Genomic DNA, 18,846 nt, shown 5'->3' with positions numbered 1-18,846 from the left:
TGTGAGTTGACTGAACTCAAGTTAAAAAGACTCCTGTTTAAACACGTGTGTAACGTGAAACAAATAAAACTTGTATATGTATGTAAAGTTGATTCCATTATCTTCTGTAATGACTTTTTACGCACAGGACCGCCTCTTTATGGAGTTCTCTGTCCTGATTGGATAAAGTATGCAGGGATACCAGGACATGGGTTACTGAACAAACTATTACTGTTAGAATACAGAGCTGTTTTACTCTCATTTTGATAAGAAAACAATGTCTACAGCAGCTCAAAGTTGTGTTTCATTGTCTTCTACCTGTCATTGTTTTTAGGCCCGCCAGAAAACAATGGCACTCAACTCTCAGGCAAGTGGACTGATGTAATGCAACTCAAGGTGTTAGAGAAGCAGATGTAGGGTGCATTATCATAAAAAATAAGATGTTGTCTAATACATTTCCACAAGTGGCCCAAAAGACTGGAGACTAGGCTGTCACGGAAGGTGTAAAAGCACATCAGCTGTGGCTGTTCATAGTGTGTTTGGCAGTGGTTTACTGGCCTATTAAAACTGACATATATCTCAGATAAAATGCATATTTTTGTAAGTGAGATTCATCATAACAAGCCATACAAAACATATAGTTTGTACCTTACTTTCTCCACAGCTTTCTGAGAGGTATACATTAAAATATCTGTATATTTTATATTGAGATTGGCAAAGGTTTGTCCCAGTGGATCACCTCAGTCTGAGGGAGGTGTCTTTCCCTCTCCGTCCTGAGCATGCGCAGTGTGGAGCTGTTCACTGCCTGTGGTGCTGAAGTGTTATGTTGCTGAGCTGCAGTTCACCATCTGTGCCACACGGTGGAGGTAAGTGTTCATTCACTCTGTGAAAAACCTGACTAGCCTTTGACAGAGCAAGTTGAATTTGTGTTGCCCTATGATGTCTTCATTCAGTGGATGACAGGAATCAGGTTATTCAGCTAATGAGCAGTGATGAAATGGAGGGTGAAGCCCCACAGGTCATACCCGTATATTAATCTACTGGATGCTCAGTATACAGTTCAGGAGAAAAGTGCAGGTGGTTCTCTGTGACGGTGTTACCTTAGAGAATTACACACGCCTCTCACACGGTTGCATTTTTTTTTTTTATTTCCATCAGATTGGGAGGATTTACAGTCCATGAGCTGGCCACATGTGGTCCATATGTAACATTTATCACTACACAGGGGTCACAATTTTGATAACATCTAATGGAGCAAATGGAGGTCCTTTACTTTCTTCAAACTGAGCTATTAACAAGAAGCAAGAGAATATCATACAGCCAGTCATGAACCCATGAGTATGTTTATTTTGATGGTTATAGTCATGGCAGGCAATTGAGTTAAGCGACCACCTTCTCTCCGATGGGGATTGGACCCAGGGTGACATCACCTTCCCATTCGACCACTGAGGGAGAAAGAAACAGAAGTCACGTGTTACAGTCAGCAGCACCGTGTGGCAGGCATACAGAGAGATGTTAACATCTACTCTGATGCATGTGTTGCATTAGCTGCACTGTTGTAACGTCTTTGTGCATCAAATCCTTGAGACAACGGATTTAATAAACGTACTTTCTTGAGTTTGGGACACAGCACGGCTCTTCCTTCCAGGATTAGCTAGGCCGGTTCCTCCACCGGTCCAGGAACCAGATCCAGTGCCAGAAGATCCAGAATTTACAGGCAACCCAGACTCACAGGAGCCACAAGCCGCATCAGCTCCACTGGCCTCCTTCCACCTAAGACGAAAAGCATATCAAAGCAGTGCAATGCAGAATCAATTCTCTAGTCACAATTTACAGTTACATGCAGACTCACCCGCCGATGTAGGAGCAAGCTCTGTGTTCACTATCAAAGGCATAAGCAGCAGATGTTGCTTTCAAGTGGCAGGTAATGTAGAGCTGTAGGAATAACAGAGTTATAAGCAGATGCGATTCTGCTCCATTTGATGTTCAACAGAACATATTAAATCAGTGCTGGAGATGCTCACCAGTCCACTCTCAGCACCCTTGAACCTGAAGGCCTCCAACTGGAACCGAAGCACATTTTCTGCGGTGCGAGCCATGAACTTAGAGTCTGAGCCTGTGAGCCTGGCATCAACCAAACACCTGCGGGCAAAGAAGAACATACAACATGACATAAGAGATGGACAACAATGGACAACAATGTTTCGTGTTTGTGATTGTCATGAAAACAGAGCAACTTCAGCTCACTCACCCATGGTTATCGATGAAGGCGTAGTTGGGGTTGGAGGACCTGTCAGGGGAAAGAGTAGCTACACAGCTGTCCAAGTAAACACGGAGGGGCACGTGATAGAACTGCTTGACGGTAGCCTCAATGTTAATGATGTCTCCCAGGAAGTACTGGTAGATTGGCCTCTCATACTGCCAGTCATCTGCGATGAGATAATTACATTAATAATTAAAATCTATAAAGGTTCAGTAACTTCATTGATGCCTGTAACACTTTTGACCAGGTCAAGGGTCAAGGGTCCCATTACACAGTAATGAAACAGACTGTTCCGACCTGCTCTGCACAACTGTGCTGTCATTGGCTAATACTACTGTGCTGTGTCTGGCTTATACATTGACTTGGTGTGAGCACAAAATGGTCAATTTGAACCCAAACCATGATCTTTTCTTAAAACAGACCAAGCAGTTTATTGCCTGAACCGAACCACACTGTGAAGAGTCATCGACCAGTAAGACTGAATATAATAAGTTCAAGAGGGTTTGACGCATTGATTCACCCCAACTTACTTTATACTACATCATTTGACTTCCTGACGGCTTTCTGGCAAAACAATGAATACTGGCTAATCACAGTAAGGAAGGGTGTAACAGTCTTAGAATTTAAAAAAAAATGACATTCTCTCTTTACTGCATCCATGTTGGGCCAAGTTTTAAAAAGGGTGCTAACGTGGGCTCCAGGTTGCCGTTAATTATCATGCTGCATGTCCGTTACAAAAAACAAGATGGCTTTGATTTGATTTTGTATTTTTATGTATCTATTGTTTGTGTTGCATGCTTTCTTTTTCTAATGGGCACTGACAGTTTAAGTGAACTCACCAGTCATGAGTTTAAGAGTGAAGTACAAGAATTCCTCAGACACTTTAACGGCAGAGAAAGGGATCCACAGCGGGTCCAGAGGAAGGCTGCTCACATTGTGAAGCCTGAAGGATGAACAACATGTTTCATACGTATACTCACACTCAGACTAATGTGCATCTACTCTGTGAACAAGCAAGGTAGATTTGGTGATCCATGGTTACTGGATTTGTGTTGGCTAAGGCCTGTGGATTACATGTCAGTTCAATTGTTATTTATCTGTTTGTTTGTCACACCTCCTGCTGATCTACATACCTTTGGTAGAAGCATTCTACAATGACAACAGCTGAGCTGGTCCTCACCACAGGAGCTGCGCCCACAGGTTGAGGATTGTAGTTCAGAAGGAAGGTGTAGATGAGGGACTTGTCTGTCGTCTAGAAAGAATAAACATGTAGATACACTATATTAATTCAAACAAACAGGACCATTCTTTTTTAAGTGAATGCTATCTTCACTGTGCTTACCGTTAACGTGCTGCCACACTGATGCAGCTCAGCTTGAAAGATCAACACTTGAGCATTGTTGTCCTCTCCGACAGCAGCACAGTTCCCCAGGGTCAGGTCGGCAGGATTGATGAACTGACCGATCCCAAACATGTCCTTCTTGACTTCTACGACAGCGTCCCTCTCTCTGCACTCAACAGCAACAGTGGCAGCAGGAACAGGATATCTCAGCTCAACAGTCACCTCAGGTGGGACCTCAGGCTTGGGATCTTCAGGGTATACCCAGGTGAGCGGTTTCTCAAATGTTTGCTTTGACTGTTGGGGCTCTTGAGGCTTCTGTTTGGTAGGCTCTCTCTGAGGTACTGGTCTCGGGTATGTAGGTTTCGAGGGCTTGTCCCACTGAGCATCACAGAAGCTCCCAAGCAAGGCCAGTGCCACAAGGCACACAGAAGCACACTTCATCACCATGGCTTCACAACAACAAGTGATCTGCACTGTTCACTGGGTGCTGTAAGAAAATGTATGAAATGTGCACCCACTTTTATAACACAGCAAGCATGTTTACTTCCATTGCATTCCCGCCCCTTCAGTTGGCCATTCCCTCTCAGAACTAATGAGTAAACAGTAGCCAATGAAATTATTCCGGCTTCAGACCAAAAGTACCTGGAGTTCTGGTGAGATGAGGTTTAGAGTGATCATTACTGTGTTAATTTAAAAGTCATTTTTATTGTTTTTTTCTTCAAGCAAGAGAGAAACGTGAAATAATTATTTGGTAGAAATGTACTGGTCACAAAAGTCATTCTGATCCCGGGTTAGGCCCACCTGACCTCGACATGACATGTCAAACCTCTGTACTTGGCCAAAGAACATTTGAGGAGCTGCAAATCAATATTACTGAGATCATCTGAGATCAATCTGTTTCACCTGCACTAAGAACAGCAAACCTCTCTAGATAAATAAATCAAGGAGTATGGTCTTGAACGGCTCAATTTTGAAAGTGTCGTGAGTTGATGATGACAAGACTTTGTGCCATGGTTAGTGCTGTTGCCCCACAGCAAGAAGAAACTCGGTTTCAGACTTGGATGGGCCAGGGCCTTTTCCCCCTGTCTGCGTGGGGTTTCCTCCCGCAATCCAAAGACATGCAAAAAAGTTAGGTCAATCTATTTATTTACATTATCTGTAGGTGTGAATGTGAGCATGAATGGTAGTTAGTCCCTATGAGTCAGCCTTACTGGTGACTTTTCCAGTGTCAGCTTGGATCGGCTCCAGCCTGAAAAGACCCTGAGTGGTGTCAGGTGATAGATAATTGACTGACAACCTTAATGTGCTCTTGAAGGTGGAAAAAGTAGATGAAGAGAATTATAAAATATATGTCAAAAACCTTTTTAGAGGTTGGCCTAAGAACCTGTGAAGATGGTTTCATACCAATATGCTGACTAAATAATGTCCCATAGAATGTACAGTTTGTGCTTTCTGTGGCGTTCACCACCTGACTGGTGTCTCTGACCAGGTGATTCCATGAGAAATGATTGAAGGACGACAAACAGATCATGCAGTGGCATGACTGCGAGTTGAAAGACACAAACAAAATATTCCATTATTTATTTGTGTAAGCTCCTATGAGCTCATATTTATGTTGGAGCCGCCAGATATCATCCATGACAAAAATAAAAATGTAAATAATACATATGTGTCTGAATTATATTACATTCAATCTATGTCAGAATATGATAATAAATACATATAATATAAGAGGTAATTCTAAAATGTTCAACAATAGTGTATATATTGTATCATACAATACATATATGAAAAGAATAGACAGATTTTAATGTGTAAGATATCTTCAGTTTCATTTCAATCAATCCAAAAGAACAGTCATCAGTCATTTCTACACCTTTATTTCTAATGTGTCTAATCCTTTCCATGATTCCCCAGCAAAGGTCTTGGATTCTTATTTCAGCAGGTAACCTAAAATTATATATTGCACTTAAAAATAATTTGGGACATTTGGGGAAATGTCTTGAAAATTTACAGTCTGGGGGTATGACTTGTTACAATGCTTTTTTAGATATAAAGAATATATTTAGCAACAGATTCAGTAATACTCAAAATATTCAAAAATCTTTTTTGTAGATTTATATAGTACATAAAATTACATTTTTCTTATCTAATCCATAACTTATTAGCTTTCAGTATATCTTTACTTGGAATTATGACTGGTCAGAGCAATATTTAAGTTGTATCAAGGTTAAGTTATATTTTTGATAAAAGAGATGCTTAGAAGTCAAAAATGAACTGAAGATATTTCAGTCTAATGTTTTAACTTGTCAAATAGCCACAGGCTGGACAAATTGGAGGTTATTACATTTTATCATTTTATATTTTATACAAGAATGAGATTAGTTCTCATCATGTCCTAAATATTTACCAATGGCAAATACAATTAATGATAAGAAGAGGTATTTGTTTTCTCAAGCACTGCTGCAGGTCACACAGACCATATGAAGGGTTGTTTTTTTTTCCCCCAATGGTCAAACAAGCTGGAATTCCAGTAATTCAGCTTGTCTAACAATCAGCTGGCTCGTGTGACAAGCATGGAGATGATACTTGTCAATAATATCAATGTACACAAAATAGAATGCTAACTATAAAGTATGCTTTATCTTCTCATGTAATGTCTCTGAATAATTTCTGTAATTGGAGCTCTTTTGGCACGACCCCTAATCTCTTCAGCACAGCACCACAGACCAACCAGCAACTGGAGAATTTGATTGGCAGTTGTTGGCAGCAAATGGGATGCGAGTTTTTGACAAGTCCACTTAGCCCATACCTTATAAAAGTCAGCATATTGGCCTCACATTTTTCACAGTATTTGGTGTTCTTTGGAGATCACTCTTTGCTGTGACACTATGGCAATGAAGTTGATTTGCGGTTGCCTTCTGGCGGTTGCTCTGTTGGGCTGCCTGGCTGATGCTCAATATACATATTCTAGCAAGCCTCAAGAGCCTCAGCAGCCTTACAGGCCCCAGGAGCCTCAGCAGCCTTACAGGCCCCAGGAGCCTCAGCAGCCTTACAGGCCCCAGGAGCCTCAGCAGCCTTACAGGCCCCAGGAGCCTCAGCAACCTTCCAAGCCACAGGTGTCTCACACATCCAAACAGCCTCAGGTACCCACAGAAGTATTTCACACTTGTGAAGTACCAGATAACTACAGGATACAGTGCGGGGCTCCTGGCATCTCACCTGCAGACTGTGAAGCTATAAACTGCTGCTATGACGGACGCATGTGCTATTATGGCAAATCTGGTAAGAATGTCTCTGTGCCTCTCAGAACTACATGTTCATCCTGGCTGACACTTAACCAGGATGTGTTCAAAGACTATAGCATGAGCTCTGGTCTTTGCTTTACAATTTGTTCTCAGTAACTCTTCAGTGCACCAAGGACGCCCAAATGATTGTGGTGGTTGCCAGGGATGCCACCCTACCTAACCTTGACCTGGAGAGCATTTCCTTCCTCGAAAAACATCCACACTGCGATCCTGTTGGCACCACTTCAGCTTTTGCCATCTACCAGTTCCCTCTCACTACCTGCGGCACAGTAATGATGGTAAGGGCTGCGACTCATTTTACTGTTCCATTCGATTCTTATTTGTTTTTGTCAGATTGTAACTGTAATGCTGCCACCTTACTGTAGGAGGAACCTGGTGTTATAATCTATGAAAACAGGATGGCCTCCTCATATGAAGTTGCTATGGGACCCTGGGGATACATTACCAGGGACAGCAGCTATGAGTATGTGTTTAGTCTTTGTTCAAAGTATTCAGACAATTCTTTGATATCAAGAATGTGAAATGACCTCATAAGCCACTCAAATGGTTTTCTGGCCCCGTTTCCTGTCTCAGGCTGCTCGTCCAGTGTAGATATATTGGCACCTCAATTGAGGCTCTGGTCATTGAGGTTGGCCTGGTTCCTCCGCCACCCCCAGTCGCAGCTCCTGGACCCCTGCGTGTGGAGCTCAGGCTGGCCAATGGAGAGTGTAATTCCAAGGGTTGTGTGGAAGGTTAGTATGAAGGAAACTGTGCAGTAAATCTCACATTCCAGTGACTTTGTCATCAACCAATCCCTCTGTTTGTGCAGAGGACGTCGCCTACAACTCCTTCTACGTTGATGCCGACTACCCCGTCACAAAAGTGCTCAGGGATCCTGTGTACGTTGAGGTCCGAATGCTGGAGAGGGCTGATCCCAACCTCGTCTTGACTCTTGGAAGATGCTGGGCAACTTCTAACCCCTACCCTCACAGTGTTCCTCAGTGGGACTTGTTGATTAATGGGTAAGAGTAACTGTTGGTCTGATTTGGAGATGGCCATGTGTGATACATTTTTTGATGCTATACTCAGTTGTTTTTTCCACCTTCTCTCTTTTTGTCCTAGCTGTCCCTACAAGGATGACCGTTACCGGACCCAATTGGTCCCTGTGGGGGCCTCGTCAGGACTCCTGTACCCAACCCACCACAGCCGTTTTATTTTCAAGATGTTCACGTTTGTAGGCGCTGCACCTGCCAATCCTGGTGGCAAGGGAGGCAAGACTTCAGAGGTTATGGATCCTCTCAGGGAAAAGGTACAGTCCAAACCAATCACCAGAATTTCTGCAAAGCACGATTTATCATGTTGTGATGAAACTATCCTGTTTTGGCTTTAAAATCCCCGCTTTTGATGCCAAAAACATGGTTGAAAAATGTCCCAAATTTTGCTTAAAATACTCAGTTCTGACAGTGTAATCAGGAAAGTTATAGAAATGTTATGAATGGGATCTAAGGTCTCTTTATTTGGTATTTTCACTATCTTTAAAGCCACCATAACTAGTTTTTTTGTTGTTGTTGTTTTTTCACCAGATCTATATTCACTGTGACGCAACTGTGTGCCAGTCCACTCTTGGAAATGATTGTCAACCTAGGTGCTTCAGAAAGAGTAAGTAGTACAATATTCTAAACCACCAAAATGTTGTTTGTTTCAACTCCGTTTCTCTTGTTTCTGACTAAGATGAATACATGAGGGTAAATAGATCATGATTTTTGTGATTATACAGTATCAGCATGGTTTGTCTGACATTGTCTTGTGTCTTGCTCAACGCTAAGTCTGACAGCATCTGACAATTGATTTGTATTTCACACAGGGAGAGACATTGCTGCTTCCAGTAGGGGAGACCACAGGGCTGAGACCACTTTGGTAAGCAGTCAGATGATCGTCGTCACTCAGGGATGAACCAGGCTCTGCTTGTAACAACATCGAGATGGAACCCTCTTATTATGACATCTCTGTTCCAGATGTTTACTGAAAAGTGACTGAGTTTCAAATAAATCTTCAAGTTGCTGAATGTGTTGTATGGTCTCATAAAATTTCATTCAGATACATCATTCCTACGCAGAAGTAAACTATAACACACATGACCATGCCTCAACATAAAGATTACATACTGTTGTGTGTTGATGATATACATTTCTGAATACATTTAAACCACTAAACAAACAACTAACCTTGTTACATTTAAGCTACCGTATTAAGCTAATATTTTAATATTTGAACAATTTGTGTTTTTTTGGAATACTAATGTTTTTGTGTCTTATGTGTTACATGTAATGAAATTGTGTATGCTTTTAAAGGAGTACATATTTTTCTTGAATGTGCTCACCCATCATAAGGCTATATCCTGTTGCTCAACATAAAGCATGGGTTACTATACTAACGCGTACAAAGAGTGTAAAACTCAACCTTTACATTTGCCTTGAAAAGTTTGACTAGAAAGTTTCAAAAGGCCTAATCAGTATTTTTTTTTTCTTTAATTACAGTCAAAATAATAATTTGAATCTGACAAATAACAGGGCAGTCCCAACCAGCGAGTCGGGACACCAACAGTGAATAATAAAACATTTTTTAAAACTAACTTTTCTCTAATCTTTGCTTGTTAAATACTGTAAAGTGTCATCCACTTGGGCCTGAAGGATAATTAAAATACTTTGGGAGGAGAATGACACTCTTCTACTGAACTGCCCTCCCCTGGAGGCCTCAAGCTACATGTGGTCCACAGACCATGAGTTGTTTACTGAAAGCCTCTCTCAAAACCTGAAAATAATTCAGAACATGCAGTGTATCCACGTCTTGGGTTGAATTCGGAGGATAAACAAACCATTTGTATCATAAATCCACTCCATCTCTCAGTGGACAATCGCAAACCATACACTCTTGGTTGATTTTTCTGTGACGTAACATCAAACCGGAACCGGAATATCAAGTTACTACTTAGCAACGACCAATGAGCGGGTCGTGTGAACGCGGAAGTGAACTGTGATTGGACGTTGCACACGCCAGTTTGTCTCAGTAGCTCGCTGCGCCTGCGACGAGGTGAGTTTGTCATCTATATATTTGATACCTAAATCAACCGCCCCTCATGCGACTCAGGCCTGCCAGCTATGTAAACCTCTTCCGGTTAAGTAGCTTCTCCGGTGAACTGCGTTTGTCAGCGCCACCCGCCTGCCGTCTCAGACCGACATTACACACCGGTCTGCCTTTACTCTTCGCCCAGAGACTCACGATGCAGTCCAGTGGAAATGTAACTAGCGGCGGATGCGGCGACGAGTCCCTGGGCCGAACAGATAACCCGGGGCCGGGGCATTTCAGAACCATCCCCGCTGTCATAACAGAGGACCTGGGTCCTCCGCTCGAGAAGAAACGGGTGGAGAGCACGCTTATCGTTAACGAGAGGAAGTTGAGGACCCCCAGTCCGTTGTTTGGGGCCAACTGTGATGACGACTCCGAGGCAGAGTCTTTCCGGGATGGCAGAACCGAGGAGGTCGACCGGGACACGAGGGGCAGGGCGCATTCGTGGTGCCGAGAGTTTCTGTCCGGCTCGTGGAAGACTCTCAGAGAGGATGACTTTCAAATCAACATCGTCAGGTAAAAGCGATGTCTGCAGTACACAAAGTACACAAGAGGGGAGTCTGTAGTTTTACTCATCAGTGTCCAGGGTCTCTAATCTGACAACCGTCACCATTGACTCGGGTCACTGTAATCCCTTTTTTAATCTCTTATGAATCACTTAAAAGGTCTGCTTCTCACACTTCACAGGAACATTCACTCATAGATTGCATCAATAGGTAATTAACTATTACCATATCACCTATATTTAGCAGTTGTAGCATTACAATGACCATCTAAATGATACCTTTAGGTGAATTTAACAGCATTTATTAACCATTTACTAAAGTAAACATCGACAGCAACCAGTAGATGGTTTATAAAGCATCTCAACATTCTGTTAATAGTGAAACAATTATGATTCAAAGTTGAATTTACTATTAGTTAGCTAGTTTTTAATTATAGTTATCATAAAAATGAATGTAAGGGGGAAAAGCTGCAGGTATTTCTCCTCGAGGAGTCTTGATCCTCATGCTGGGAACCATCATGGTATTGTTGTATTACTGTTGTTGACATTTTCACTCATGTCTGTTGTGAAATTCATTCCTAATCCCTTTAACAGTATATGATTACCATTCAGTTCTGCACGGGGCCCTCAACTGAACCTTTAAATCTGAATACTGCTTGCAATAGATAAAACAGGTTGAATGGCAAGACAGTTGATTTGTGTGTGTGTATGTGTGTGTGTGTTGACACTAAACCACCTGTGTTTGCCAGTATACTCTCGCAGGCGTCGGCCGTTAACACTGGATAAAAACATTGAGTGAAATCTGCTGGTTGTCCGACTAATATTTATTCTGTCGTATGACGTTGACTTGTTTCAGGTGTGATAACGCTGGTGTTTTGTGTTTCGCAGTGGTGGACTGAGTAATCTGCTGTACCTGTGTACTTTGCCCGACCACGTGCACTCTGTGGGAGATGAGCCTCGCCAGGTGCTCCTCCGAATATATGGTGCCATCTTACAGGTTGGTTTGTCAAGTAGCTGTCCTCATGAAGTTGCTTTTCATGTCTGGCTGCACATGTTTAATTATGACGAGTGGCCTTTATCCTTTTGGAGTGTAAGCAGAACTTAAAACTACAATTATCTGGTCTGACTTGCTCTCTGTGCACCAGGGTGTGGACTCACTGGTGTTGGAGAGCGTCATGTTTGCCATCCTGGCAGAGCGAACTCTTGGGCCAAAACTCTATGGCATCTTCCCCGAGGGACGCTTAGAACAGTTCCTTGTGGTATTATTTGCACACACACACACACACACACACACACACACAAACACACAAATCATGTGTCTCTTCTGTATGTTATTGTGTAAAACAATCAGCATGCAGGTCAAAACTGTAGTGTTTATTTAAAATCCCATTCAGTAGCCCATGAAACGCCATCATTTGTTTGGTGATTTAAAATGTTCTGGGGTAGTTGCTTGTAGAGAAAGCATTAACGCGTGTCTTTATTTTCCCAGAATACCCGCATGCGCACAGAACAACTTTCAGATCCGGCCATCTCAGCTGAGATTGCCACCAAGTTGGCACGTTTCCATGAAATGGTTATGCCATTTAACAAAGAGCCCAAGTGGTTGTTTGGGACCATTGACAAGTAAGGACACCTTCATATCACTCTCTGTGTCCTATTACAAATGTCCAGTGTTATTTAAAAGTGGGTGTAATGTCTGTTGTTTTGCTCCCTTTTTAGATACATGGATCAAGTGATGAAGCTTAATTTTACACGTGAAGCACATGTGAAGAAGTACAAGAAGCTGATGAAGTTTGACCTGCCTGCTGAGCTGGACAGTCTCCGGTGAGTTGGGGCACTACAGGCCTCAAATGATCTCAACTTCTGTGTATTGCATGGAGAGAATTTATAATCATGGTATTCACAAAGGCTTAAAGATCCTCTCCACACATGTCTCAAGCCATACATAAAGATTCTCTAACGTGTGTGACATGGGTTTTGATGAAAAAAGGAATAATAACCAAAATAAAATCAAATAATAAAAAATTGCACCTACTCCTTCACCCTCATTAAGATTCATAAATATTTAAACTGCAAATATAGTTAGTAGGTGTGTCCTACTTCACTGTGGAGTCTGGTTTTTCTGTGTCAGTGCGCTGTGGGCTTCAAGTTTCCGCATCACACATACGTCTGCTGAATATTGGACCAGGACTGGCTTTCAGACTATTTGTAATGCTACCAAATCATGCTCATAGGCCCGCCTCTTAAAATCAGATTGTGCAGAAAAAAAGTTTAAACTTGAAAACAGCCTTCTAGTGTCAGACATTTTTGACTAGAGGGGAACTTTAAAGTTACTCTGAAGGGAAGTGGCTGGACAATTATGCAATCACTATTGCTTAAGTCGAGTGCACGCTAGATGTTGTTAAGTCAGAGCCATCTCATATTACCGACTGTAAAGGGAAAGTGGCTGCCAGGAACTCCCATTTAAGGTTCTCCACCAAAAGCCTTGAGGATGTTCGATTCATCATCATGTTCCAGATGATGAGAGAAACACTAGAGAGCAGTTAGCATGTTGATGCCACGATCTTCCTACGGTTAATACGGTTCACACGGTACATATCTTAGCATATTCATATTGTCCCCTTAATGTTTGTTATTATTTACTATTTGTATAAACATTGCTCTGCACTTTATAGTACGTATTGCACTTCTGGTTAGACGTAAGTCTGGTTTTTCTGTCTCAGTGCCTGTACTCTGTGCAGTGACAATAAAGTTTAATCTTATCTAATCTAATTAAATGATTACGTGTGTGTGCACAGACCCTTTTGTTTGCTAACGATGCTGCTAAGTGACCCTGCCCACGGGTGTCTTGTAATTTAGCATGTTTAAATGAAATAAAATGACTTTTAAATATATATTTATATACAATCTATTTTGTTGTTAAGTTAGTTTAAAGAAAGAATTGCGTTTGCAATGATAAATCCTAACTGGTGATGAAAAGTACACATATCATGCCAAGAACACTATGTCCTCACCGCCAGACAAGATAAGACTGCTTCTAGTATGCATGTTATGAACATCATGCAAACAATAGCAGTAAAATTAGGTGATATATATACATTGATATGAACAGATTGTTTGATATATGCAACATGAGTAAGCCTGGAAGGATTATATTTGGAGACGTTTTCCCCCACCATAATTTAATCTCAGTGACGACTGTGCTTTTGTTTACTGTCTAATGGCCGACCTTTGTCCCAGTACCCACACAACTTCACTGCTGAATAGTCACGACTGTCTGACCTCAGCAGCCAATAGAGAATCGGCCCAGTGTTGATTGTCTGTGTTTATCTGGGTCCTGTTGTTATCTTGTAGATTTTGTACCAGACTGACACTGAATCATACTTATCTGAGCTCAGAGCGTTTCGTTTTGCTTACACAGATAGAACATGAGGTACCATTCTTTTTATCTTGCTTTAGGACGTTAGGTCAATCGGAGTCACGTCGATTGTTTGTTTCTTTTCACTTTCAGGAATTTACTTTCCCCAGTATATTCAAGATTTCAGTTATATGCTCCTAGGCTTTTAGAGAGTTGACCACCACGTTTGCCACGTGTTCAATGAGCAGTTTAGGAGCTTTCTCAATCGAATGCACAGAGAACATATTGGGTAGTCTGACTGAGTTCATGGGCGGATGGTCTGAATTCCTTAGTGTGCCCGTGATCACCTCCATAAATACCTGCTGTCCAGTACAAATAATCATACTAAAATACCTCTTTTTCTCCTCTCTATGTTTCTCTCAAACCCTACTCTGTTCATCTGGCTCTCGTCTCTGCAACAGTGAGTTGCTGGCTGCAACTCCATCGCCAGTGGTGTTCTGCCATAATGACGTCCAGGAAGGTAAAAAAAACAAAAAACACAAAAATCATATCCTGCTCTCTCGTTGCTCCCTTATCCTCACACCTCTAATTTTGGATGATTGATCAACTGTCTGACCTCACTGGCACATTGCCTAGTAGGGCAGTTTATTGCATAAGTCTAAGGAAGGCCGGGGTGTAGTTTATTAATAGGGACAGCTCACATTCCTGTGCTTCATTCTATGAGTGACAATGAGCTGTTGAAGTGGATGTGGCAGGCAGATATAGGTTTCCAGTAAATGTGACTGTCCCCCCGATGAGGCAATCACCTAAGATGACCTTGCACACACATACAGTATGTGATATAGATGTATTTGACCCAAATCATGTTCATTATTATGCTGATATCACAGACACCATTCTTCTGAGCAACTTTCCACAGGACTCTGAAGCCTACAGATACAGATGTTATCTGAATCTGACAATATCGTATGATCGGAAGTGGGTGGGGCTTGAACCGGAAATGGGTGGGGCCAGACAGAAGTTGCTAATATGGGTTGGATCGAAAGTTGTTTGATTTATTATTCATTAGAAAACTATTTACAGAACAGCCTCGAAACTGATCTTCAGATTCACGCGTGTGGCCACACGTTTTACTCAAACTCATAAAAAGTACATTACCTGTACTGAATACTTGCCAGCCTTAATACACACCTCCTTTATGTACACATGCACTCACACAACACACACACACACACACACACACGGACCAAGCACCAAATACTTTTTCATTTGTTTGAGCTGAACCTGACACTAGCTGAAGTAAGGGAGTGTGACTTGTCAGTGTGTGGGAAGGCCGTTTGCACCCTTCTTATTGTGCCGCTGCAGGTAACATTCTGATGCTGGACGACCGGGACCAAACCTCAGCAGACACACTCATGCTCATTGACTTTGAGTACAGCAGTTACAATTACAGGTAAAGAGTAAGCCCTCCTAGATTTGGTGTAAAAAGATTGGTTTAGTTTTTATCAACTTTTATCAACATTTTTTTAGATTCTGCCCTTGTAGTTTGATATGAATAACATCAGCTGTTTCCTCTGTGTAGGGGTTTTGACTTCGGGAACCATTTCTGTGAGTGGATGTATGATTACACCTACAATCAGTGGCCTTTCTTCAAAGCCTCCCCAGAGAACTATCCCACCAGAGAGCAGCAGGTCAGTCTAAACCCGTTACAGCTTAACTAAAGACTGACTACTTTTTTTGACCCAATCCCTGCTCACAGTAGAGGCTCACAAGAATCAGACTTTGACAGAATAGCTAATGAAGGCTGGTAAACTGCCACACTGCCCAGTAATGGTCCCATTTAATGAGAAGTATCAAAGTTAGACATCAGATATTTTCAAATAAAAAGTTTGAGCTTGATTTAATGTATTACAGATATATGATAAATATTAGTGGACAGGTGTAAAATGTTTCATTATATTTTGCCATGCTGCACCTATCATTTTAATCACTCTGACAATTACTATTTGAATAAAGAGTTGATTCAGTATTTTTCTCCTCACTTCTCCATTCGAAGCTCAGACTGATGCTACCAATACACTGCTGATGTTGAAAACCCACATTTAACTTAAACTACTTAGGGGATAGTTGTTACAGGTATTCTGCTTACACAGCTCCATCTAGTGGTCAAGCTTGTTAAATGCAACTTTGATAAATTGGGGAATTGAAAATTAGCAGTGTCAATGTTTTTAAACAGTGTGAATAAATGCTAAATAAATTGCCATTCGCTAGTAATTCTACTTGATTTATGAAACATGTAACCAATCTTTCTGCTTTTTATTTCAGCTTTGTTTTATCAGAGCTTATCTGGCAGAACAGAATAAACACTCTGACATTACCATGGACCAGACACAGATTGAAGAGGACCTGATAATCGAAGCTAACAGGTAACACATGGTTTTCTAATGGCTAATGTGTTCAGATACAGTAGTGGTGATTAAGTATAAATTAAAGTTAGCACACGATCACCTGGTTTTGTTTTGTCATCATCATTTCTGTTTCTGACTTGTAGGTATGCATTAGCATCACATTTCCTGTGGGGCCTGTGGTCCATCATTCAAGCAAAGATATCCAAGATTGAGTTTGGATACATGGTAAGGAGATTTTTCCCCCCTTTTTTTTACAATATGATGCCAACTGCTTACATTTTTTTTAAAATCCCAGTTCCATAAAAGATGGAAGGCTATGTAAAATGTAAATAAAACAAAATGCAAGATATTTAATGTTCTAACTGATGAATGTAATTGCTTTTTTGCAAACATACACTTGTTCTGAATTTTATACTAGCAATATGTTTCAAAACATTTGGGGAAAAATGATTGGGAGGTTAGTGTAAATGTCAAAAAACAACCTTTATAACATTCCACACACATTGCCACTGATTGGATTCACTGTAAAATGAAGATGAAGCGCAAAGCCCTGACCATCGAGCAACTTATAGTTTTATAATAAGCAAGAATGGGAAGGAATTCCACCTTCAAGACTTCATCAATTAGTGTCCTTGATTAAGTTTGCAAATCATTGCATTCTGTTATTATTTAGAGCAGCATCCCAACTTATTTTGGAATTGGGGTTGTATGTCAATACACACAATGATGTTTGTCACTCAGCGATAAATTTTATTAAACCCTGCCCCACATTAAACCATTATGTTTTGCAGGACTATGCCCAGTGTCGTTTTGATGCCTACTTCAAGCAAAAGAAGCTCTTCTCCTGATTTCCACCAGAATCCTTCCATCAGAATGTAACGTCTCATTCATTTGTTCTCGTCGTCCTTCAAGCTGAATTCTGGACCTATGCAGCCGGCTGACAAACAGTTTTGATTTAATTTCAGTTTTATTTGTCTCGCTCATGGTAATGCAATACAAAAGTCTAAAAGAGAATAGCCAGCGATTCACAATCAAAACCCAACTGCATCTGCGCATGCGGATGTTGGACTGATGGACATTAACACTTGAACACAATGTACAATCTGAGCAGTCCATTTTATTAAGGCACTTATCCCTATTATGTGAGTTCTTACTACAGCAGGTAGTAGTACTGACTGTTGTTAAGAGCATTGAAGGTTCTCTGGCAACCATCATGGTGGCTTCAGATGGTAAATCGTACTGTCGAGATCCCTTTTATAGACTAAACCAATGGTATAGAGTTTACCATGTAAGGCTTTTGTATGTCTCTTCTGTTTTGTGTTCTTTAGTCATTCTACCTCACTTCTTTCTTCTGATGTTCATCCTGTATTCAGGTGTATAGATTCCATAAGGGCTGATTGTAGCAGCATGTGAAAATATTCCCCTCCGGTTATTCTTTAAAGGTCCAGTAAAGTAGTGATATCGATATAAAGATACTTTCTTCTCTGAGATAACAAGTTGACACACACGACGGGGCGGCTCACACATTCAATTCATTTGACCCTTTATTTACACTCGAGAGATCGTTGAGAGGTGACCCTCATTTTCAAAGAAATGGGGGGGGGGACCCTTTAAAAAATATCGTTTTGCGTCAGATCGTTTAAAAATCAGACATTCAAAAATCAAAACGACCTGAATGTGTCAGTTTTTACCCGAGGTGTCGAGCGTGGTATCAACATCAGTGTTTTTCAGGATATTGTAACAAAGTTAAGAATTCCGGCATCATGACAACACTGCAGCTGAGTTGATTTTCAAGTCTACTTACATTCTACAGATTTGTACATGAGGGCTATTTTGTACAGTAGTACTGTAGTCAACATTAATGTTTATTCAACAAAAGTCTGTAGTGTTTTATTTTGTCCCCACTTTTGATATCAGTTCTTAACTGTCCATTTCTGCTGCACCTGAAACTGTCCACTGATATTTAAGTCAGCTTGCATTCAGTACCATTCTGTTCTGACAATGGCTTTTCTGTTCTTGTTCTTATTTTTATTTCTGCAAAGAATCAGAACCATGTAATACCTTTTAAAATGACTGCATTAGGTTAATATGTAACTAAAATGTACATCCGGTACATTTATGCAACCACATCAACCCAAACTGTCTGGATTAGATTCCACCACCAATCCTTTTAACTCTGACTTTCCTTTTAGCTTATTTGAATGGGATCTGTGGTTTGAAATGTTGTCTTTTGTGTTGGATTAATGCATTTAAGGTCCTGTCGTCTTTGTTTTACACAAAGCTGCGTCTGTTTACTCATGTCAAGAAACTAGAAGCTTAATTGTGCCTCATTAACTACTTGTTAGTTAGTTGTTGTTTTGTTTTTGTTTTTTTAAGTATTACTGACCTTGCACAGTTTATTTATTTTAAAATGTCTCTGTATAACATTGGTCCTTTTTGCACTAAGATCATTGAAAATCTAATAAACATATGTGCATTGAACCTGTGTTTTTCTTCCCTTTTTATTAAAGGATATTTCACAAATCATTGGTTCATTTGAAATAACTACTCTCATATTACTGTCATATAACTACTGAGT

General features: G+C 40.9%; 3 protein-coding genes across 3 annotated transcripts; 2 read left to right on the top strand and 1 right to left on the bottom strand.

The window, feature by feature from the left end:
• Window positions 1-1,115: 1,115 nt before the first annotated feature.
• Window positions 1,116-4,083, bottom strand: LOC119024479 (zona pellucida sperm-binding protein 3-like). Its single transcript, XM_037107319.1, has 8 exons — window positions 3,585-4,083; window positions 3,376-3,494; window positions 3,082-3,185; window positions 2,231-2,408; window positions 2,004-2,121; window positions 1,832-1,914; window positions 1,589-1,752; window positions 1,116-1,424 (listed from the first exon to the last, which is right to left on the bottom strand). The coding sequence occupies exons 1-8, from the start codon at window positions 4,029-4,031 to the stop codon at window positions 1,360-1,362; spliced, it is 1,278 nt and encodes a 425-aa protein (XP_036963214.1). The 5' UTR covers window positions 4,032-4,083; the 3' UTR covers window positions 1,116-1,359.
• Window positions 4,084-6,455: 2,372 nt separating this feature from the next.
• Window positions 6,456-8,940, top strand: LOC119024449 (zona pellucida sperm-binding protein 4-like). Its single transcript, XM_037107279.1, has 8 exons — window positions 6,456-6,869; window positions 6,986-7,170; window positions 7,258-7,355; window positions 7,466-7,623; window positions 7,701-7,893; window positions 7,994-8,180; window positions 8,455-8,530; window positions 8,736-8,940. Exons 1-8 carry the CDS (start codon window positions 6,476-6,478, stop codon window positions 8,822-8,824), a joined length of 1,380 nt encoding a protein of 459 aa, XP_036963174.1. The 5' UTR covers window positions 6,456-6,475; the 3' UTR covers window positions 8,825-8,940.
• A 994-nt stretch (window positions 8,941-9,934) lies between these two features.
• chkb (choline kinase beta) lies at window positions 9,935-18,749 on the top strand. Its single transcript, XM_037107641.1, has 11 exons — window positions 9,935-10,513; window positions 11,391-11,499; window positions 11,648-11,761; window positions 11,992-12,125; window positions 12,222-12,326; window positions 14,322-14,380; window positions 15,226-15,313; window positions 15,443-15,551; window positions 16,186-16,286; window positions 16,412-16,493; window positions 17,060-18,749. Exons 1-11 carry the CDS (start codon window positions 10,008-10,010, stop codon window positions 17,114-17,116), a joined length of 1,464 nt encoding a protein of 487 aa, XP_036963536.1. The 5' UTR covers window positions 9,935-10,007; the 3' UTR covers window positions 17,117-18,749.
• Window positions 18,750-18,846: the final 97 nt, after the last annotated feature.

Source organism: Acanthopagrus latus, chromosome 8, assembly GCF_904848185.1.
Source record: "Acanthopagrus latus isolate v.2019 chromosome 8, fAcaLat1.1, whole genome shotgun sequence".
Classification (NCBI taxonomy): domain Eukaryota; kingdom Metazoa; phylum Chordata; class Actinopteri; order Spariformes; family Sparidae; genus Acanthopagrus; species Acanthopagrus latus.
The sequence above is the reverse complement of the archived record's forward strand: the minus strand, read 5'-3'. Positions and strand labels throughout refer to the sequence as shown.